The sequence below is a fragment of the Poeciliopsis prolifica genome, unplaced genomic scaffold (genome assembly GCF_027474105.1).
Source record: "Poeciliopsis prolifica strain line A6 unplaced genomic scaffold, Auburn_PproV2 SCAFFOLD021, whole genome shotgun sequence".
Lineage (NCBI taxonomy): Eukaryota > Metazoa > Chordata > Actinopteri > Cyprinodontiformes > Poeciliidae > Poeciliopsis > Poeciliopsis prolifica.
The window spans coordinates 4,277,650-4,301,462 of NW_026562396.1; the positions used below are offsets into that span (position 1 = coordinate 4,277,650).

Below are 23,813 nucleotides of genomic sequence, written 5' to 3' on the forward strand. Positions count from 1 at the left end.
TGTACAATTTCACACGACTAATTTCATCCAGAGTTGCATTTATTTTGACAAAGTGAAGATCTTCTATTGATGATGATGAAGTGCCTGAACACTGTGCAAAGTTGTCAGTGTGGTTCACTGACAACCACACTGAATGTTGGGCTGACTAATTCATTTAAGAAAATTGCCTCTTTTTTTATTGTTATTACAATTCGCTTCTATTAACTACAGATAAAAATAGAGGAAAGGGAACAGAAAATTAAATGAGCAATAGTTTGAAGGGCAAGATGATAACATAAGAAAGTAGAAGGGAAGTAAAGTGCAACCATGGCAGAGTGTTGTGTATGTTTGTGTGAGTATGACACTGAGTGACAGAGTGTGTCATGTACATGAAGGGGCAGCTTGTAAGAGAAGAGCAATAAGGCCTGGGTTCTTCGAGGAGACTCACTCTCTCTGTCACATTGATCAGACTGAAACATCACACACTCCTGCTGTGTTGGTGATCTCATCGTAGAAAATACTGAATGGAGGTGAACGTGCAATGAGCTTCCCCTTATGGAAATAATGAAATCTTCTCTTGTAATTGCAGAAATAGTTTAACATTGTAAGAAGGCACTGGCCTCTGAGCATCTTTATTGGCGATATTATTGCATATTAGATGGTCAACTGACCATTTGATGATTACATTTCAATACTCAATGAGTGTCCTCAAATAATTTAGTCAGATAGCTGAGAATCCCCTAACTTGAGATTTCAAGCATCCTGAGGTGAGTGAACCATCTGGAAAACATTACATGAGATTATTAGGCCACTGAATTAAATGTTAAAGTTAAATTGACTCTGTAGCAGTGATACATACATACAGTGTTCATGGTGAGTGAGGAATGATATCTCTTAAGGATCATGTCTTCTAATTGCATAGAAATGAAAGGCTTGTACTTAATACTTAATGGGTTGTAATTGCAGAATAAATCATTCCTGAGAAAGCTTGAAAATTAAGCACAAATTCCGCAATAAAATTAAATGCAAAGGAAAGTTTCTAGGTCATGATCATTGGAAGGCATCACACTCAAACAAGGATAAAATGTGTTTAAATATTAGAAAAACATTCAATTTAGTAATAAAAAGAAAGTTAACAGAGCATCAAGTTTCAATAAAAAGTAAATCAAACAATAAATAACTTATTTGGGCCCAACTCTGCACACAAACAAACTGACCTTCATACAAAAAAATAAATGGCTGCTTAAATCTGCCACATGAGGGAAGCACAACATAAAAAAAGAACAAATAATACAAAATTAGTTGAAGCAATATATGAAACAGATTACATATATATATATATATATATATATATATATATATATATATATCTATATATATATATATATATATATATATATATATATATATATATATGCGTGTGTGTGTGTGTGTGTGTGTGTGTGTGTGTGTGTGTGTGTGTGTGTGTGTGTGTGTGTGTGTGTATGCCTGCTTTCTTGCTCCTGCTGCCCCTATTGGTTCTTGGCCAAACCAGTCATCCAATCACGTTGCGCCGTGCTACTCTGTGAAGAGACTTGCAAATAATCTGTAGTTTACAACAACAACAACCTACAGACGTAGAATTGTTAATTCCAATGCCGTGTCTATTTGTTGCTGTTCCCTGAAAGTAGATGAAGGTTTTGTGATAACGGTAAAATGATTCCTTATGTTACTGTGCTCTTGCTGTCTCTAATGCATATTTTCTTAGATAGAGTGTACTTTGTTATTGTTTCACATTGTTCCATTGTTGCTGCTTGACTAAACGTGTCTCATAAAAATGTTGTTGTTTCCTCAAGTCTTTTGTTTAGTGAACAGAGGCTTATAAAGCTGTAGTGAATTATTAAGCAGGGTGAATTATGGGGCTGCAGCAAGTGAAGCAGAGAGACAGACTGAAAAGGAGAGAGAGAGGGAGAGGTCTGGACAAAAATAGGTCAACCTTAGCTGTGGCAACCCAGGGACGTAGAAATGATGCTCTCTCCGAGGAGGAGCTCATTCTGTGCGTGTGTTTGTGTATGTGTGTTTTGTGAAGGCTTCATATTTGTTAACAGCTTATGTTGTAACGTGAAATCAGTTTTAAAGAGACTTTAAAGGAGTGAAATGTCATCACACCAGTAGTTTGCATCTTGTAAATAAATTTGATTTGGACTCATTAGCACAGACTAATAATACTGGATGTGACTCACAGTAATAAATATATTGTAAACTGTTTTTTGTTTTTTCAATTAATTTATTTTTTCAAACTGGTGTCCCTAATTCATTTGGAATTTCAAATTGGTCATTTATCAAAGACTTTATTAAAGGTTTAACCAAATTTGCCTTGTTTCCCTTAATATTCACAACACAAAACTCTGAGAGACGACTGGACTAAACAGTTTCACAGTGCAATTTGACTTTGATCTTAATTTGTAGAATTCAAACACAAATGCTATGACTTCAGCTTTATCAAGTTGATTTAGCCAAACAAACCAGTGGTTCCTGCTTATTAACACTGTAGCAGACGACATTTCATCTCACCATAAAATCTGCCACGTAGTTTTTGGACATGTTGAAAAGTGCGACCGCATACATTGCCACGGCTCTGCTATATAAGTTTTACTGCACACATGCACTAAAGCTACAACCAACCTCAACGTCACATAACGTACAAACATCATTTAAAGCACCAGCATTATGCAAAATCTACTTTTTTTAGCTTGATCTCAAGTCATAATGTTTTTCCCTCATCGATCAAAAACCCAGAGATTCGGAAAGGACTAAATAGACAGATGCCGATTTCAAGACGTTAGATTAGACTATGATGCAAAGTCAAATTTCTTTTAAGTTGTTTTCAGAATTTTCGTACCAACTGAAGGTGACATCATTTCTTTTTTGTGCTATAGAATGAAACCATCTGTCTGGAAAATACATAATACTTCCCTCGTCCCTTAATTCTCATAGCACTTTACTCACTAGGGGACAGTGATGGCAAAGAGGTGAAAAAGAATAAAAAGGGGGAACTTACTTCATCACTTATTGATTCGTTTTGATAATAATTCCCTGTCCATTTTAGGAAAGTCAAAACGCATTGTGGTATTACTCCCAGTTGATCCATGTGACAATGTCTTCAGTAATGCACTGGACATGAGGCGGCAGGTTATTGTGAATCCAGCACAACTGATCACGTCACAACAACTTGATAGGACATGATGTTCCAAAAGAAATCACATTCATTTCCTCACATTGAGATGCACATAACACACGTTTTCCAAAGGGCATCGTCCACAGCAGCAAACGGTGAGACGGTGACATACATCACAAAGTTCAAATGGCTGCGTTTCAAATATGTTGCATTGTAGAGGTTTAAGCCTTCAGTGTCAAACATTTGTACTAAAAGTCTTAGCAAACAGCTTTTGAATCTTTTCTTTGAAAACATTTCTCTCTTGATGAACCAGTAGCAATTCACTGTATGTCAGTCTGAGACTAAGTAGGAACTGTGGCGTTGAGAACAGAGACATCAGAATTTATTAAAGAAGATATTTTTAGTGATTCTGGTGAAGACTAAAACTTACATTCACATTCAGCTGGCTTACAGATATTATTTAAGTGATCTTAGTTTAAGTGGGAAAAGAAAAAGCTTATGGAAAGGATGAGTTGAAGAAAGAAGAATTTCATTCCCTCAATCTATGTAAAAACAATGCTGCAGTGATAAATCTCAGCGCTTGAGAAAGAAATCCAAGTTTATCCTTGGCTATTCTGCTGCACAGGCTAAAGCAGTTCAACAAGAGTTCAAGAGACGACAGGAGGAGACGTCGTTCTGTGTGAACGTCAATCTTTTTATTTATCGGATCATTTATTTACTTTATTATAGAAGTAACCCATCGTTTTTATCACGCACCCATTCGGTGAAGAACAAATCCATCATTTGTTACCAAACAGGTGAGAGTGTCGCCACTAAGCAGCGTTACCTGCCTTGTTAGAGTCTGAGGGAATGTGTGCAGTGGGACAGATTTATTTCTGTTTGTGTGAGCACACATTTGGCTCTCTGTAGCAAGCTTTGTGTGCCTATGTGATGAAAATACATGCCCCTTTATCTAGTCCCCCTTTCCGTGTGTTTGTGTATGAGGGCGTGCGCATCAGTGACAGGGTGAAGAGGTTTGTGCCTGTGCTTGTGTGTGAGTAAAAGTGAGAGTAACAGAGAGAGAGAGAGAGAGAGAGACCGAGCGAGAGGAGAAGCATGACCTACATTTGGCAAAGCTCATCGTATGAGCATGAAACTGCCTAACATCACCCCAGAGCTCTTCAGCGCAGAACCACACGATTGGCTGCTTTCAGCTCCAGCCTGACAACAGCACTGGCATCACCCAGGGGGAGGAGGGGTAGGAGTCAGAGGGGAAGACAAGAGAGCGTGGAGGACATGGATGGGAAACACATACATTGGATCCAAACGGAGAATACATGCAAATTGATCGAGAGAGACAAAGAATGGCAGAACGAGGTCTCGGTATACAGTTAAAGATTTGTGTGTCTCCGTGTGTGGACTTTAGAGACATTTTTGGGATTAAAATATGCACACGTTTAACATACAGATTTAGTCGCCAACCTTTGGAGAACAAAAGCTGCTTCACTCAGGGTAAACAACCACGTTTTAGGGTTCAGATACGTAATAGTCACACTTGTGTGTTAAAAACATCGCTAGTTAGGCTCTACCTTCAAATAAGCCGATGAAAAATACGGTGTATCTTTTTGATGTATATTTTCTCTTTAAATTATGTATGTAGCTTATATACAGGAAGGGTAAAAGACTGCTGAACTTTTGGTACACATGCTTTACTTTTTGTGTTTTGTACCAAATTAATTTTTTTCATGGGAATTAAATGTGCTTTCATATTCTGTTTTTAGTATAATAATTGCAGTTGCCTGACAGTACTAGACAACTGCATTGATGCAGCTTTGTGTTTAGCTCCAGTTTCATGTCAAACCAAATTGAGACTGCATGTATATATATATTTACATATGGGACAATGCATAATCAAATACTTTTGGTTGGTTTGCTTAAAGGAGAACTGCCTGTAAAGCATTTTCTTTATTAATTTAACATTTATTGATTCCAAGCTGAAGCAAGAAGCTGCAGATTTCATCTGGGACCTCTGTGTGGGGTGTTCATGCTCTCCTCATATATGTGTGGATATACTCCGGAGGGATCAAAGTTTTCTAACATATTCCGACAATGTTCATGCAAACTGAGGTTTATTTAATGTATAGTGAATAAGTGTGTGCATAGAAGATTCTCACATGGGGTTTAATGCTAGCATTGACAAGCAGTCCTGGATTTCTGCATTTTTTTATGCCTTGTAAAACCTACAAAAAGGATTCAGTAAGCCTGAAAAAAAAAGAAGAATGAAATAATTAATCAATTAATCAATTTGTTTTTAGGCAAAGAAAGGTTTGCCAAAGGATTCCCGAATTTCCAAAGTTAGCCTCATAGTGTCGAAGCTGATCTAACTCAAAACCAACTGGAACAAAAGTACAAGAGAAAAAAAATCATATTTGTTGTTGTGTTTTTAAGATAAAGGTTTCAGTTCAACTCACAGCATGTCAGGATTCAGATGTAATTATGGTTTCTAAGGAAGGAAGTCAAGACAAGAGCAGCTCTCCGTGTTTCTGTCAGCTTTGGATTTGCCTCGCTACAGATTTCTACCATAAAGTGACCAAGGACACCAAACTCAGCAAACAGCCCACATACACTCCTCTTCTTGTTCTTTCACACTCTGCCTGTTTCTCTTCCCTTTCTTCTCCCGACATCCCCAGGCAGAGGGCTTTATGGGAATCGCTCTGGCTCACTCTTCACGGCTTTAATCTTTTAAGTTGTTTCCATAGAAACAACTATGTCCTCTCAGTTCAGCGGGACGGCTTGTATAACTATAGAAGAAAGTGATCATCCGACACAAACCTCAACCCAACAACAGAGGGAAAACTAAGACACTGTAAATTCAGTGAGTTTACATTGATTCAATGCAGCAAAGATTTAAATGTAAATATAGTTTTGGTGAATAATGATGATGTCAGGTACTATTACTGCAGCTAGCATGGATCGTGTTTCAATAAAGTCTTACAAACATATGTAGTGATGTGACTGAATTGTCTTAATTTTACTAATTAAACAGATGTTATCAACAAAAATGTATTTTCTGGGTGAGCAAAAATGTTAGGTCCCCTGACCTCCTCATAGCTAGTCTTATCGCCTTTAGCTGAAAAAACTTTAATGATGCTTCTTGTAGCCAGAATCAGTCTCCAACACTGATAGGAGGAAAGTTGGTCCCACTCCTCACTATCACAAAGTTTCTCACCTCCGTTTCAAGCCACCCAAAAGCTTCTTAACGAGATGAAGAACTGACAAAAGACTTTTTTTTTTTTTTCATTTTTATCCAGTCCTTGGTGGAGAAGCTGTCCAATTCAGTTTCAACTTTCCTTTTTGGGCAGATGGTCTCACATTTTCCCAAAGCTCCGTCTGATGCCTGCAAATAATTTGCAGGTCGTAACACCTCCACCTTCATGCTTCACAGTTGTTGCGAGGGTGAGGGTGTTGGAAGGCTGATTGGTTTAGACCGCCGCGTCGTCTGTTCTGGTGTCCACGTATTTTAATTTCATTCTCACTTGTCAGTCTGGAGTTGTACAACATGACTTGTTCTGGAGCACAATAAGAAAAATAAACAAAAACAGAAATTCTGAAATATGTAGGTGATTCAACACAATGTGTTGGAAGATCTTATACTTGATGAATGGTCCAAACATTCTTCAAAATAATGAGAGCTGATGTTCTAATCACACAATGAATTCTGCTGAGTTAAATCAACACTATGTCAACACGCTAGTCTATTTTATTCTATTCAGAATTGGTTTTAATTTAACTCTGACAGAGTTATTTCAAAAATAGTTTGAGAAGTAACAACTTTTTCAAGTGTTAAAATTACTCAATTTCTTGTTGAAATAACTCTGAAAAGAGTTAAATTAACACCAATTCTGATAAGGATCTAATAATCTCGGCATGGTGGTGATTTAACTGCAAAATTTGCTGTGCATGTGATGTCAGCCATTTTGAGTGAGAATGAATAATCCTAATTTATTACTGCTCAGAAATCAATGTTTTTATTACATTCTACAGAACATTTTAGAATGTAATTTCTTCCATTTGTATGACTTATTTATATTAGCCACATGTTTTGTATTGTGAAAATTTATATTAAATATCCAAATGTTCCAATTTATATATAAAAAAAACAAACAAACAAAAAATTGCTTACATAGCCACAGTGAAGGAAGCCAGAAAAGTAAGATTCTCATTCAAAAGTTATATGGCTGTTTATAGACTATTTATAAACCACCTTTTGCAGCAGATAATTGTAGTGAGTATTTGCAGTAGTTTCAAACATTTTCCTGGCACAGGACATTGCCTTCTGATTGATATTGATAGTAACAGTGCAGCTATTAAAGTATTAAATATTACTGCCAATAATAATAAAAGTTTTAAACTTTGAATAGTTTTGACTTACAAGCTTGTGTAATTCCGCTCTTCTCGCTGTCTCTATACATTGTTTTCCTAGGGCTTGTGATGGGTCAGCAGACATAACCAGGATCAAATACAAAACTTCTACACAGCAGTTTAAACACCAATCATTGTGCATGGCTTAATTAAGGAAGAGGATCCCCTCCAAAACAAACACAGACAGACATGTATACAGCCGCAGACACACTCTGACCAGTGGTAGGAGTCCTTCATAACACATGCTCAGCAGGAGATCACCCCCCCCCAGCATATGCGCCGGTTTCCATGGAGACACGCAGTTAAAAATAACATGGGCGATGGCTCGTCTTGTGCCATTTCACCAACATGGCTAAAGCTTTTGCAAACACACATACCTAAAGACACACAGTGGTGGAATAATGCTGGCTGAAGAAGGCTTGACAAGCACACCCAGAGATTGGTTTAACTCCCTCCACCCCCCTTTACACACACACACACAGACACACACCCACACACACACGCACTCACTGCTGTCAGCACTGGTACCACTGTGACATCTTCCCACACACCTAATGCCGGTCTATACAGTGGTGCTCTCAGATTATATTTTTGGAGGGAATCTATAAAAAGAACACCTGCAACCGCAGTAAATGTGAGGTTGACTACAAATTTTTCAAAGTTGAGATGTTTAACCACATAAATGCAATGTGCTTTTCTCAACATTTTTGTCTTGAAGTCCTTGTTTCAATTTATGAATACACAATTCAATATCTTTTGTACCTGACAGTGTTAATGCTAATCACAGTGGTTTTTGTTTGGCCAAAAGGTGGCATGCAAAAAGGGATGACACACACACACACACACACACACACACACACACACAACACACACACACACACGCACACACACACACACACACACACACACACACACGCGCACACACACACACACACACACACACACCCACACACACACACACACACACACTTTCTGGAGGATTTGGTGGGACTTCATAAAAAAGAGCCCTTTTGACAAGTTTAAGATTTTACGGAGAAGCAAGTTGTATTTGTTGTTCAGTTGTTTCTGCCAGTGTCTTTAGATTTTTGAGATTAGGGGCGCCTCTGTTTTCTTTTTCATCTTCACACCTTTTAGTGGGTTTTCAATGAGTGTCAATTTGTCTTTTATTTTCAGTTGTGTCTCGTTTGATGGTACTGACTTCAGTCGGCTTCAACGTATTGTTGTTTATTTGTACATCTATTAAAAACGGGTTACCTGACAATGAGAGCGTGTCTAAGTCAGATTTACCTTGTATAAATAAATGTCAAATAAATAAAATAACATTAGTGATATAAAGTCTCAAAGCACTGTTTTCCTAAAGACAGTCCTGCACCATGATGTTCCTGTAATGATCGCTGTTGGTGTGGTATTTTGGGGGTGATGTGTGTGGTGCTGTCGCCTCTCCAAACTTTGAGTGTGCAATGACAGCCAAAGCGCTTAGTTCTTTATTTTCCCAATATTGGATCAGTTTGTCAACCAGGACGTTTAATGAACATCAGCTTTTTCTTGTGAACTGAGTTGGCATGGAGAACAGTGTAGTTTAGTGCGTTACTTGTTTTTTCCATGGTAAAACGCCACAATCTAATTCCAGGTCTCTCAGAAGGTTTCAACAAGTGCTCATTAACTTTTAGAAAACTTTTCCAATTAATTTTTGAGTTGGTTGGAAAAACCTCGAGAGTTTCTCTTTCATTCCATGAGCCATCATTTAGAACTGGCGCTGATTAGGGGCAGGACGAATAAGAGATTTTAGGCTGTTTTCTTGGCTTCCTTTTTACGGCTAATTGTCTTCATGTGTTCAGTACTTATTTCCTATGGCATTATACTATATAACACATAACCAAATTTACTGACTTACTTGTTTTGATCTGTTTGTCTGTGAGGATTACTTGGATTTTCGCTTTTATGCAAGTAACCACATCAGAAACACATTTACTGAAAAAAAAAAAAAAACTTGACACGTTCATTACATTCATTTCATTTCACGTGAATCTGAGTTTGCAAACAGATTTAACTGCATACATGTTCCTAAGCCGAAAAACTGTCCCAGCACTGACAACTTAATTAGACTGATTTCTGCCAAGCCACAGGCAGCTTTGCCTGAGTCTGTAGTTTGCCCTTTTCGCCACCAAGGGGCAGTAGAGGAGGTTGTTTTTCATTGAGTCTGCAAAGCGAACTTTGAGAGCAGCTTCTGAAAATAATCCTGTTGCACTGGTGATATTTTTCTTTGACTCTGAGTCACTGTGACATATACTGTGACTATAAATAAAGCTTTTAGTTTCACTGTCGTACTCTGTGACTCACATTAAAGAAAGCTTTCAGAGCCTAATAAGAAAGAGCACACCATGTTTAACATGAACACGGTGCAGGTTAGAGCAGAGTGGAGCCAAGAGGAACTAAAAAAAGGAGCCACTGTGGATTAGAGAGTAAGAATGATTTATTCATTTTAGTCTTGAGGAAATGAGTTGAGGGAAAGGATAGCACAAGATGTTTCATCTGTCTTTTATTAGAAGAAACTAAGCAAAAAAAAGAAAGAAAAAAAGCTAAAAAAAAGAACATTAAACCTATCAGTAATGTAATGGAACTACAACTATGAGTATTTTTAAAGAATATGTGTGCTTAAGATGTCTGTGTGACCCAGCATTGATGTTTTGATGTTTCACACAAGACATTACAACCTGACAAACAACCACAGGGGCTACAAGCTATTAAGAAGCTCCCCGCAGTCATGTTGGGGGGAAATCTGTTGTAAATAAATGAGACAAACCGCAAGGAGCATATGCACATTTAAAATTCACAGTGATCTTCTCTCCTGCCTGCTGGTGTTGACCACCGCGGCAAAAGCGTGCAAACCCACGTGTGCGCAGACTTTGCTGGTCTGTGTCGTTCTGGGGCATGGCGGGAGGGTGAAAGCTCCTCGAGCGGGCCGCTGACTCTGGCGGCTCTATTCCAAAGTCGGTGAGCTGCCAGAGCTCCAGATTACAGCAGATTACCAGGCAGGGTGCTCTTCCACTCTCTCTGCCTATCGGTGCACGTTTCATGCCGTGCATTTTGTGACCACACGGGAATGTTTCACCTTCACCAGACAAACAAAGTTTTCTTGACGGCGTCATTCAACAATACTTATAGGTAATGGTGTTTGTGATTTATTTATTGATTCTTTTTTGTGTATTTGCATTTCTATGCTTCCTTTTTGGTGTAGAGCTTATCAGCAGCTGGCAATTACAATGAATCACTTTACTCCTGCATAAACCCTCTCTAAGGTCTTCACTCTCTGATGGCAGCAATAGAAGGCTGGAGCATGTGATACATATTCCCAGCATGTGGTGGATTAATACATTAATACTTTGAGGCTGAATCTCCCCCTCCCTTCGCATATTACTGCATCAAAAAGAGATTACGGTCAGTGACAGGCCATGCACAGGCAGGATCCTACCATCTGAGGCACGCAGATGAGGGGGTGAACTAGAGACAAGTTAGAGGAAAAAAAAACAAAACAGAAATTTCAGATTGAGAGACAGCACAGGCTTACCTTACCGCTAAACCATAATGTGGACATAGAGAAGGATTGTTAACATAAAGAAAAAAAAACAAGAAAAAAAGCACCTTAATGAACCAATGAATGGGGAACAGAATCGGGTGGGTGGGTGAAGAGGGGGGAGGGTCTATGCGTCTCCAAATGCTGTTAGTTTGGATGCTGGACTTGCAAGGGATTGCTTCAGCAAGTTCTGCAGGAGTAAGTGAGGCGATGCTCCTGAGCAACAGACGAAAAGGATTCTGCAGGAAGAAAGGAGGGGCTGCGTAGAAATCAAAAATCGTGGGAAAGACACAGCAGACGGCTTCAAATCATGGCGTTGGCTTGTCTTGGTCTGGGCTGTGCCCCCGTGCAGTCCAAAGGTACCGTCTACTACATCCCTGTTGATCTTGTTTTATTCCCTCTTTAGTTCATGTTGTTGTCTGGAATGTCAAATATCTTTAGAGTGGATGACATGTTCCTTTGTTGTTGTTCTGACGTGAGCATCAGGAAAACCAATGCGCGGTGGAGTTATGCAGGAGGAATATGACACCAGCTTGTTTATCAGCTGATGCAGTGTAATTGTTGTAATATTAAGGTTTTGTGAATGGAAGCTCAGTGTAAGATTATGTCACAAAATGTGATCAGCACCTCCTGAGTTTCTAAAGGTGGTACATAGTGGAGCTTTGTGTGTTTTGTATTTTATAAGATCAACTCTGATCTGCCTTACTTGAATGTCTTGTTCTTTTGACCTTATCATTGTGAAGAATGGCAAAAAGAAATGGGCCCATTGGGGGACATCATCTCAATACCCCAGAATAACAGGAAGTCGAGGATTATTGCTATAATATCCCCAGATAACATAATTAACTTAGAAAAAAATATGGATTCCAAAAACACTGAAAGTACATTTATTTTATAGGAACTGTCCTAATAGCAAAAAACTATTAATTTGCTCAAATTGATGGTTATATTTAAAGAATAAATCTTCAGCGTGAGATTATGCAGCTGCAATATTGCTTTATTACTTTTCATGTGTTTTACCAGAAATATTAATAAATGTTTTGATGAAAAGACTTTTGAAAAAGAATGAATGAACCAGTAAACCAATCAAAAATCCAATTTACGATTTTGTTCCATACATCTTCATGCCGATTCATCCACTATTTCTAGTGGTCATATATATATATATATTTTTTTTTTACAATGTATTCCATTGCCATACGGAGGAACCATAATCTGATTCACTCTGAAGTATATCACATGTTGTTTATTTGCATGTGCTGTTGTAGAAGGCACATTTAAAGCATGTGACGAATTAGAAGCGAACATCAAATTGCAGACGAGACCCTCTGAGATCCAAAGTAAACTGTCTCTTGTATTCTGTTCTTGAAGTCTTAATTTTTAGCCAAATTAACCCTCTCCAGGCAGGTGTTGCAGATTTGCAACAACTTAAACAGTCTTTTCAAGTAATTTGAGCCTGAGAGGGTTCATCTTAAAGTTGGGATATTGTTGGTGGTGCTAAAGCAGTTAAAAGAAAAATAAACGTAGAGGTAAATGCTTGCTTCAAAAAATTCTGAATAAAAATGCCTGTGCACGTGGCTGGACACTGTAGGATTTCCTTTGCAGACAGCGAGTGTTTCTTATATAACAGCTGTCTGCTATGACAAGATTCTGCAGCTACTGCCATAGGGAGTGTGCTGCCTGACCCAGATACACCCTAATACATTCTCCACTAATGACTTACGTTCACTCATATCTGTACTAGAGAGAGAGATCATATAGCTGTGCCAGAAAGAGAAACGGCAATGATAAATCTGTGTTCTGTGACATGGAGGATGGGACACTGTTATCTCCTCATAGTTTGATGCTACCACTGGTTTTACGCTACAGTTTAACTTCTCTTAAAACCTGAAAAACTGCATCAACAGACTTGCTGTGATCTGAAGCTCGTTCTAGTTTATTTTAGATGTAAAAACTATAGAATAATAATAATAATGTAGTCTTTTCACCATTTTTAATCTGTGTGCTTGATGTGCCTTATTCTACATTTAACATGAACATTAACTCTTCTTATAGTCCAAGCGTTGGCGCATAAGAAGAGTAATCAGTACTGCTTCAAAGGTTTCACAAGTGTTTTACTTTTTATTTGTTTCTAAAAGAAATTGAGTTATTATTAAATAACAGGTGGTTTATATATATATATATATGAACAAAACAGTGCGACTGAGCCTGGAATAACAGGAGATAGACAGGATGATTTAGGAAAATTTAAGATATATATGAAATGTTGCAATAGTCAAATAAATCACACAGAGCAGACAGGTTAGGGCGTTGAGTGTTTCAGAAGTATCATTGCAACTTCCTGTGTCAGTTTTGTGTAATTGGCCATAAGCTTTAATTACTCATGATTTTTGTGAGACTTCAAAATAGTGTAATTAAAATACATTGTAAAAATACATTATGCAACAAATATGTCTACCTCCCTGTTTACAGCACTATTAACCAAAAAGAAATACTGACTACTTGGGCCCCACAATCCTCTGTTTTCAGTGTTGCAGTGTGCATGGTGAATTTATTCACCGTTTCTTTCTGTGTGCCACCACTGGCACTCGGAGGCAGTCTTAATAATGACAGTGTAAGCTGCTGACACTGCACCTGCAGACACAAAGATGGGGGGGGGAAACAGTTAGAGAAACACAGTAATAATATGATAGGTAGAATAGAGGAAAGGGACTCAATTAAACCGGCATAGATCTGTGGTCAGTTGTATCTTTGCCGAACATGAAATGCTGCCGCAAATAATGAACTGCAGGCCAAATAGAGTTAAGAATAACCAGCTCAGCTTTTTCAAAGATTTATTGTCAAATCTTACCATGACCTGTTTTTTTTGTGTTTTTTTTTAAACCATGGGATTAGATTTAAAAGAAATCATAATTAATAAATCTGTACTGTATCTTTTACCACTAAAAATGGCTTCTTAATCCTTGCCATAGGAAACGCAGGTTTTTAAAGAAAAAATCCACGCCCCAATTTTAGGACAAAGAATCCCCCAATAATTAGTAAATGGATTAATTAAACGGTGAATATTCTAAAGATGTTTGTATGATGGCAAGTGGATGCATCTGAATTGCATGCTGGGGGAAAAAACTTATAATGAAGCAAACTGAATTTCAGTTTGTCAAGCAGCTCTCACGTTAATTTATGTTGTCGACAAAAGAATTACAATAGCTCGACTGTGCCAGAAAAACATTTCAGCGGCTACTTTGAAAAATATCTATATCTATGTCTACGCCAATGTATTTATGCATAAATATGCCCATCCACAGACACACAGATCGATATCGATAAATAGCTTATAAAATATAAAGAACTGGAACTTGTCACTCTTCAGGGCAGGCAGCTGTGTCACTGATTATGTTGTGTAAATGAACTGCTCTAACCTTGTAGTTTCAATCAACCCAAAGCTGTTGATGTGAGCTCACTGATTTAATTGGCAGCAAATAAAAGCCTTGATGAGCGATGAAAGGTTGCTTGGCTACTGATGTACAACATGGCTTTCAAGGACACAACTGCATGTTGAATATCAGGTTAAAAGAGGGGAAACGACTCATGAATAAAGCCAGAGGACTTTTGAGAGCAGATAAGAGGAATAGATAATCACACTCCTCTTCCTCTTCTTCCTACCATGGAGACTATTATACATCTGCCATTCAAGATGGCAGGGGTGCTTTTGTCTTCGTATAATGATAGATTTTGGTAATAAGCAAACATGAGGGACAGAGAAAAACAGCGATCTGCACGTCTGGCTTTCGTGGGTGGGTTCAGCTGCCACCTGCTGGCACCTAATATGCTTGCAATATTTAGTTGCACAGTTAAAAAAAAAACAGAAAAAGAACATGCTTTACTGTATAATGGTACAGCTTCAGCAAATTGTCTAATGGTTGATACAATATTGAATTAAACATGGTACTGAAGGTAAATTACAAAGTAGTATCTGGATGTGAGCTTGACAAATTTTTGTGCTACTTATGCTATAATATCACAAATGGCACCTTTCTTTGAAGAACAGTGTTCATTATTAGCAAACACTCTTAGTTTATAGAATGTTTATTCAGAGACCAGCTAATGATAGGATGTAGAATTATAAAATTATATTTAAAAAAAACACTCGAGTGGCCAAAATGAGTGTCCGTCACGGGGTTTTTGAGCTCTCCCTTGGAGATATGATGAGACGCTTGGTCATCCAGGAGGAACTCAAGAGCAGAACAACTACTTCTCCATGTTGAGAGGAACCAGTTGAGGTGATCTGGCCATTTGGTTTGGATTGGTCATGTCCCACTGGGAAGACACGTACAGGAAGGCCCAGAACATGTTGGAGAGATTATTTATATTTCTCGGCTGGCCTGGGAGCACCTTGGGATTCCCCCGGGGGAGTTGACACAAGTGGCTGGGAAGAGGGAAGTCTGGGCCTCCCTACTCAGGCTGCTGCCCTCACCACCCAATCTGTGATAAGCGGAAGATAATTCATGGATAGAAGTTCCTGTTGGTAATCACTGTAATCATTGAAAAAGTCTTTGCTCCCATTTCATGTTTTCCTGTCTTTGTCCCTTCTCCCTTTAGCTGTATCAAACTTGGATATGGAGAGCAAGCTGTCGGCGCACTATCAGGCTCCATGGCACCAGCAACACAACGTGTTTCACCCATGCACCAGACCGCCATGTCTGGAGGAGCTCCACAGGAATGCCCATCTGAGCCTTAGAGCTCTGCATCGCGGTGAGAGCAACACAGACAAAAAGCAGCAATGTATTTGGTGCCCTTTTACAGATGATCAGTTTCTATGAATGTTTTTGGCTGCAGACGAACAACAGCATCAGCCTTCTTCAAGTCGAGAGAGAAACAGGGTGACCATCTCCATCTCCGTGGCGCCACCCATGCCCACCTTTCCCTCACCGCATAGCATTCGGCGGCAACAGAGGAGTCGGCTCGCGCGAGCGGTATGCCTTTTTCAGACAGGGCGTAGAACTTGTTTCATAAAAGGCACCTAGTGAGCAGAGAATCAGTAAATCATAAAAACTTTCTATGGTTAAAAAAGAAACACTTTACAGGATTAATGAGAGCAATAGCTACATTTAGTGAGAAAAAGAGCCAGCTGATCAAAAAATCACTGGGTAGAACAACTTCATAGGGGAAAGAAAAACACTGCCAATGGATTCATTCAAGCAAGATATACAGTCAACACGAAAGCATGGTCAACTAACTCATATTACAGACAAAATTTACCTGAAACATTTTCAGTTGCTGCACATTTTACATGGGCTTTTTATGTATTTTTCAGAGAAAAATTTCATTTAACGCAAATACATTGTTTTATTATTCAGTTCTATATAAAGTGTAATCTAATAGCCTGAATCTTTTTCTAATTTCATTATGCAGCAAGAGAGAGCAGAGAGGGAACGAGAGCTGGAGTATCAACCCAGAAAGGTGTGTTTTTACAAATCAGCATATCCTAAAAAGAGGATTAATATATATATATATATATATATATATATATATATATATATATATAATATATATATATATATATATATATATATATATATATTTATATATATATATATATATATATATATATATATATATATATATATATATATATATATATATATATATATATATATTTGTCATTTTATAATTGGTCTCTTTCAGAGACTGGTAAATATCCCAAAAAGAGGATTCAGTTACTAACTACTCATCTTTACTTGATGAGACATTCACTAACACACTTTACAATGTTCAACTAATGTTCAACTAATTCTTAATTACGTTACATACAACTTGTGCTCATTTTATATGTATGTCACAGATTTAACGTTGCTGCTACTGAACTTCGTCACAAAGGTGCTGCCCTTGTGCAAATGTGTTTGGTTGGAAATCGTGACTTAGGCTGAACAGCTGACTTTTACTTCATTAGAATTGAGTTTATTTTAATTTATTATTTAAAGAAAAGATTGGAGTTTATTCCAATCTGTGATGCTTAGGCTGTCTTGTTTTGAATCTTTTGAAGGAGAAGACTGTCAAAGAAACAAATATCCAGACCACAGAGAGAAAGGTAAGGAATTACATTATTGTCTTATTTTTCTTATGTTTGCAAAGAGAACAAAAAACATTGTTTTCTTTTCTATTTTGTTAAGCTACAAGAGAGGCCTGGTAGAGAGGAGGATGTGAAAACAATCGAAAGAAAAGTGAGAAGTTTACAAATATACAGAACATTTTCTTACATTTGTAAAGAAGAATATTCTCATTCATTTGTCATATTTTGATTTTTATTTGAACAATTTTATTTACTAATATTTTTGTTGTTTTTGATAACTCATGGTATAGTGTTTTCATTTAATTTTGTTTGTTGTATTTTGTGTTTATAGTTTGAGTGCTTTTACTCACTTGAAACTATTGAAGGTTGCATCTTCATTCCATGGAATAGAAAGGTATCCAAAATTTGTTTTGTTTAAACCTTTGTGTTTCTATTTTTCCTCCTATCTCTTTCCAGCATAAAAAAGCCTGGTGGTTTATAGTGTGTTAAATCACATGTAATATTTTGCATGTCTCTTCCAGGTCACCTCGATAGAGAAAAGTGAAAGTAGTGAGGTCATTGGAGGCCAAACAGCGAAGGCCGTAAACCACAGTGCCCCCGCAGCCCAAGACAAGCAGGCAAACTGGTCAAAGGAAAACGTCCCGCCGTCAGATCAGAAGACAAATGGCGATTCTCAAGCGGTCTCCTCATGCATTATCCCCATTAATGTCACAGGTAAAATTAACAGGGAAAAAAAGAATTTGATTCAAGGCTATTCACATTCGTAGCCGAAAGTACTTAAGCAGTTGCTCCACGATAGGAGGCGATACATCTGACTGTCAGAAAATAATAGTCAAATAGTTTCCAGTCTCAGTTGTTGTTTTAAGAATAAATGGCTGATAGGGCTTGAAATAACAATAAATGAAAGATTAAGTTCAGCACTGGCATTCTTGACAGACAATTTTTTTCAAGTATAAGAATATTTTTGAAAAAAAGTAATTCAACCTTCCAGTTAAAGTACATCAAACAATAAACTTACTGAGCTAGTGACTCTCAGCTAAACTGCTAGTTTAGAAAAAAAAAGAAGAAAATAAAAACTTGCACAATATTAAAAAGCATTTGAACAGTGAAAATGAACAAATAAAATGATGAAATGTTGTCACAAGTCATCATGAACTTTAGATGTTCTGTAGAATAGGGGAATCTCTATTGAGTGGAAAATGAACAAAGGAAGTTGTGATGGTGTGATCAGAGGGCACCTCTGCAGCGGCAGACTGGGGAAGTGAAGTAGGACTGGTGCACACGAGCATCATGTGGGGGGGCCATGGCTCCTCGTCTCCCAGCTCCGGGAAGTGCTTTCTGGGCTGGGGCAAGCGTGATCAGTAAGACCGTGGGGCAGCATTGGGTTGGACTGGCAGACACAGGCAGCATGTGTGGAGCTGTGGTTCCTTTCTCTCAGGACGATGTCTTTGATCCTGCCTCCTCAGTCATAGTAGGCAGGATCCAAAGCAGTCTTTTTTGGGGGAAATCTATTATTAATTTGATTATTTTTGCAGAATTTCTAATAAGCTTGCTCAAGCTTATCTTCAGCTGGAATATGGCTGCTGGTTAGCATATAGTCACACCGATCAGTTTTGATTCCTTTGAAGATGAAGTCCTAATTTTTGCCAGCAAAGAAGGGTGCCTTGCACTTGTCTTCCCAATGCAGTCCTTGAAAGCTACAGGAGATAAAAACTTCCAATTCTCCAAAGTCTGGTTCATTATGTCTACTGTTCACGCTTTTCCAGGTTGTTCTCTGTGTGCAATTCAGTTCCTCATGGCTGGGTTCCAAACACAGTTTAACAATTTACTTATTAAACTCAGAGAAGCTTCAGTACACAACCACAACAACCTACTAACTCCTTGTGCTGGTCACCAGCTTGGTTACACACTTCTGTAGGACGGAATCCCCCTCACGCAGCATTTGCTGCATATCAGGCTTTGTATTGTTGTTCTTGGTTACTCTGGCACAGACAGCACTTTTTAGTTTATACCACAAGTGTTAATTGGTGCTGGGGGTCATGAGTGAAAAACCATTCCATCCATGCCACACTCCCATATTCTGCAGGCAATCTCTGCTATATTCAGCTTTGTTGGTGTGAATAGAGTTTAGATCCATGAGAGTGTATAGATATATTATTGCCAGTGTATAATCAATCAATCCACATCCTCAACCCTGCAGCTCAACCCACAATTTTGTTTATTGGGAAATAGATAATAAATTCAACAGAGTAAGATTTAATGTCAAGAAGATTTGTTACAACAAAGACAGAAAAAAAACCAAATACCTTCTCATTGTTCTAAATATATCTGGCAAGGATGTTTTAAGCAATATATAATTTTGTTAATGATAGTTTTAAGTTTTCAGCACTAGTAAATCATTTGGGAAAATAATCACTAGTGAGAATCTGTACTGCTCTGCTTCAGACATGTAAATGTCTCCTGGCTTCTCTGTTGTCAAAGCAGGAGTCGGGTTTGACAGAGAGGCCAGTGCCCGTTGCTCTCTAGTTCACTCCCAGTCGGTGCTTCAGAGAAGAAGGAAGCTGAGGAGGAGAAAGACTATCACTGGAATACCCAAACGGGTACAACAGGACATGGGTATGTTAAAGCAGATACATGTAGGTTGATGTTAGGACTCACATGACTTACTCACAGTTGCCACATCAAGAAGAAATTGTATGTATACTTTATTTCATTTAATTTCAGACTCAGATGAATCACCTGTGGCAAGAGAGCGTACAGTGATCATCCACACCAATTCACATCAACTATCTCTCTGTCAAGAGGACCTCTCAATTAGTGGGCGTCTCCATCACACTCGTGACTCTGGCTGCCAGACAGATGATTTCCTTATAGCATGTATGTTTCAGATCACAAAGTATGGAGAATGTCGCTGCAAGTTCAAATTTGAAGCAGGGATAGATATTTTTAGCATAAAAGATTGATTGGTAATTGTCAGGTCTAGCCTTTAAAATCAATGCCAATGCTTTGCTAGAATAGAACTATCTGTTTACATTCATCTTCGACTTATATCTGTTGGTTCAGACAGTGAAAGAAAAACATCTGTGATTCTCTCTTCTGATTCTACCTTTTAGGTACAGCTGCTCCCTCCAGAAGACGCATTAGAGCTCAGCGCAGCCATCAAGGTATCCCTGCCTCTCTGTCCCACTCTACGGGTAACATTTCCTCCTTGGGTGACCAGTCGGACTCAACATACACAACAGCTTCTACACACGGTGGCCGCTTACGCTCACGTAGCCTTCCAAGAGAGGGCGGCCGTCTAATTGACAGTGACGAAGACGATGATGACAACTATGATGACGATGATGATGATGATGAAGATTTATCACCTTATGAAGCAGAGGACTTCATTCCATCCGGACCAAGTCCAAGAATGAAGATGATGATGATGAAGGATGAAGAAGAGAGTACAGATGACCAGGCAGTCCCTGGGCCGCTGCAACTTGGTAGCCTAAAAAGACTGCAGAGGTCGAGTGAAAGAGACCGGGGCGGTGGAGGAGGTGGGAGTCCAGAACATAGCTGGATGGAGAGGGGTCGCTCTCGCTTGCCCCGCAAGGCTGACATGGGTAGCTGTGAAATTTCATCCAGTTCTGATACTTTTAGCAGCCCTATTCACTCAGTGTCTACTACAGGCATTCTAGGCAGTCATGTGGACCACAAGGAGGACCACCAGTCATCAAGTGGAAACTGGAGTGGCTCCAGCTCTACCTGCCCCTCGCAAACATCTGAAACTATCCCCCCTCCCTCTTCTCCACCCCTGACAGGCTCTTCCCACTGTGATTCAGAGTTATCACTTAATACAGCACCCAATGCCATTGATGAGGGATTTTCCCTGGATCCTTCCTACCACTCTGACCTCAGGCCCCAGAGTCAAGGCCACAGATCAAGCTCTTTTACATCATCAGCCACAGACCAGCTAGATGATGCGGGGGTCAGTACAGCCAGCGAAGGGGAGTGGACATACCCCCAAGACCAAGATCAGACTGATCCAGATCAAGACCCAGATCCCACCCAAAAACTGAGTGAAAGCCACCAGTTTCTTCAAGAATACAGCTCAATGGAAGGTCTTAATGACCAAACATGTTTCAGTAAACAGAAAACAAATGCTGAAAAAGAGCCTGGGTCTCATTATCCATCTGATACAGAAGGTTTCTACTCATCCTCTGTGAATCTTGGGGAGTATAATCAGAGCTATAGAGAATACACATGTAACTATGCAGACCTCGGGCCTGATTGTCATCAGTCCAACACTGTGGCAAAACGATTAACCCATGGAGGTTATCCTCAGCCTCCACTTGAGTTCAAAACAGGCACTATGACTTTAGGGAGGACTTGTCGTCCTTTAAGAAAATCAAAAATTAAACCTCCACCACCCAAGCGAACATCCTCACTAAAGGAAACAAATAGTAGTGTTGATGTTGGAACAGACACACAAGCTGATAAGGATCAACCAAAGATGGTTAGTGAACAAGAACTTACCTCGTCTTCCACAGATATGAAGCTGGAACTGGACCTGGAACTTGGAGGAGCTCCAGAACCATTACAGTCATCTTGTCTAGTTACAGAGTCTTTAGGAACTTGGGGTATGGGACTGGGGGGAGCCATGGACATAGTAGAGCCCATGTCCTTTAGTTCTGCCGATACACACTCATTTAAGGATGAAGGTGCTGTGCAGTCTGACTATGCAGATCTGTGGCTTCACAACAGTGAGCTTAAGTCTAACAATGGTGAGTACACATCAATGTCTAACTCAAGCACAGCTACAGGCACCACTGTTATGGATTGTATGAAGTCACCAGACAGCTCTTCCTCTTCCACAGAAACACAAATCCAGGCTGTTGCCCAGACCTTAGAGTCCAAGGAAAGCAGTCCATCTCTCCCATCTGGAGACTTTAAACTTGGGTCACCTGAGAAACTGGCCGGCCTAGCCTCACCATCTAGTGGTTATTCCAGTCAGTCAGAAACCCCAACATCAACCTTACCCTCATCTTCAGCAGCCTTCTTCCCAGGACCACTGTCCCCTTCAACTGGCAAGAGAAAGCCTAAAGTGCCAGAAAGGAAGTCATCTCTCTCTTCCTTGCAACAATTTCCTAGAGATGGGGCTTCCATTTCATTTTGCAATAAGAGAGATCCAGACTTTCCACCTCCACCTTCTCAACTTGATCTCAATGTTCTACATGGAGGTTATGTGAGACACACCTTATCCCACCGAGCATGCCACATGCACATCCTTCACCACAACAAACACAGAGTTGTAAATGTTTTGTCCACTGGACCAAAAATAATGGTCCCTGAGATAACCAATACCAATCCACCACCAAGTTCAGGCTCTGCTTTAACAAATCCAGGCTTAAACATTCTGCCAGTTACTCCAACAATTCGTTCAGTGAAGCTTCATTCAGTTAGCCAATCTTCAGAGCCGCAGTGTACTTCCACAACATACCAGGACACAGCGAATGGAACTGAGACTGTAACAAGGCCAAAATGTTCCCCAAGTAGTTCCACCCTGGCTCCTCCCCCTGTTAATACCAGGCCTCTCCCTCCCAGAAGGCCACCTCCCAGACCCCCGTGTCATGATCACACCTCTTCTCCTGAACGTTCCCAGCCACCTCCACCTGGTCGCCACCCTGATGGACCTCCATCCTATGAAAGTCTGCTTCTAAGGCAAGACCGGTATGGACCAGGAACCTTTTGGGCGATGACTGCCTTCAGGACAAGGATGGACCCTTCGTCAGACATCTCTGAAGACAGTTCACCCCTGCATCGACCAGTTCCACGTGCTCCACACCCTTCACCTGTGGATCTTCACACTCATATTCACTCACACACAGAGTTCAGGGGGCTCACCCACTCAACACATGCACGTTCCGAGTTTAGAGTTTTGGGGGAGCGCTCGTTCTCCCAGGATGATGACGAGGATGAGGAGGAGGAGGAAGAGGAAGAAGACGAGCAGGTAAAAGAGCCGCAGAAGGCTGCATGTTCCAGAGGAGGAATGCGATCGGACCACCCTCCTCCCCCAGCCTATGAATTTGCTGGGGGATCCCACTTAAACTCAGGGCCATGGGCTAGTCCTGTCAAAGTGCCTGGTAATACAACAGAGGCATCGCATCCTTACCTAATCAGCGATGCAAGGACAGGAGGCCATGAAGTGCATGAAGAAGAGAGGGAAGTGATATCAGGTGCTACCAGAAGTGCCCATCCGCACCAACTCCAAGAGAGCAAGGATGACTCCACCACTCCTGACACTGAGGATTACTTTAGCAAAGGTAAGCTGAAAAACTAAATCAAACTAAAATGAGTTTGCATACTGCATCTTACAGAACACAAATAGTGCAATGGGTGGGGATCTTGCTTGTAATAGTTTTGAAACAAACACAGATTGTGGTGAAACCAAATCTTCTGTTTCCTTATAATGTAAACTAAAAACACTACTCTATTATTCTTTGTTAAAAGTTGTTTGCTTTCCTATTTCAACTTACATTGTACTGGATCCAGCTTCATCTTAGTCCAAACATTGTCTACACACACAATAAACCAGTCCACTGTGATGATCTGCCAATGAGCAAAACTCATTTTTGGCACAAATTTAAAGG

The 23,813-nt window shown here is 39.5% G+C and overlaps 1 protein-coding gene across 5 annotated transcripts in view; it reads left to right on the top strand.

Annotated features, from left to right (window-relative positions):
- nhsb (Nance-Horan syndrome b (congenital cataracts and dental anomalies)) overlaps positions 1-23,813 on the top strand; it is a 43,867-nt gene that overhangs the window by 15,764 nt on the left and 4,290 nt on the right. Inside the window, exons 2-12 of one of the 5 annotated variants that reach the window (XM_055044809.1) lie at positions 15,711-15,863; positions 15,948-16,084; positions 16,524-16,571; positions 17,155-17,199; positions 17,282-17,332; positions 17,513-17,575; positions 17,703-17,895; positions 19,663-19,797; positions 19,906-20,058; positions 20,295-21,947; positions 22,041-23,486. In XM_055044809.1, coding sequence (XP_054900784.1) covers positions 15,711-15,863; positions 15,948-16,084; positions 16,524-16,571; positions 17,155-17,199; positions 17,282-17,332; positions 17,513-17,575; positions 17,703-17,895; positions 19,663-19,797; positions 19,906-20,058; positions 20,295-21,947; positions 22,041-23,486 — 4,077 coding nt within the window. Of the gene's footprint in view, positions 1-10,777; positions 11,471-15,710; positions 15,864-15,947; positions 16,085-16,523; positions 16,572-17,154; positions 17,200-17,281; positions 17,333-17,512; positions 17,576-17,702; positions 17,896-19,662; positions 19,798-19,905; positions 20,059-20,294; positions 23,487-23,813 lie in introns of those variants that run through there. The other 4 variants (XM_055044810.1, XM_055044806.1, XM_055044807.1 and 1 more) reach the window with 4 other exon arrangements.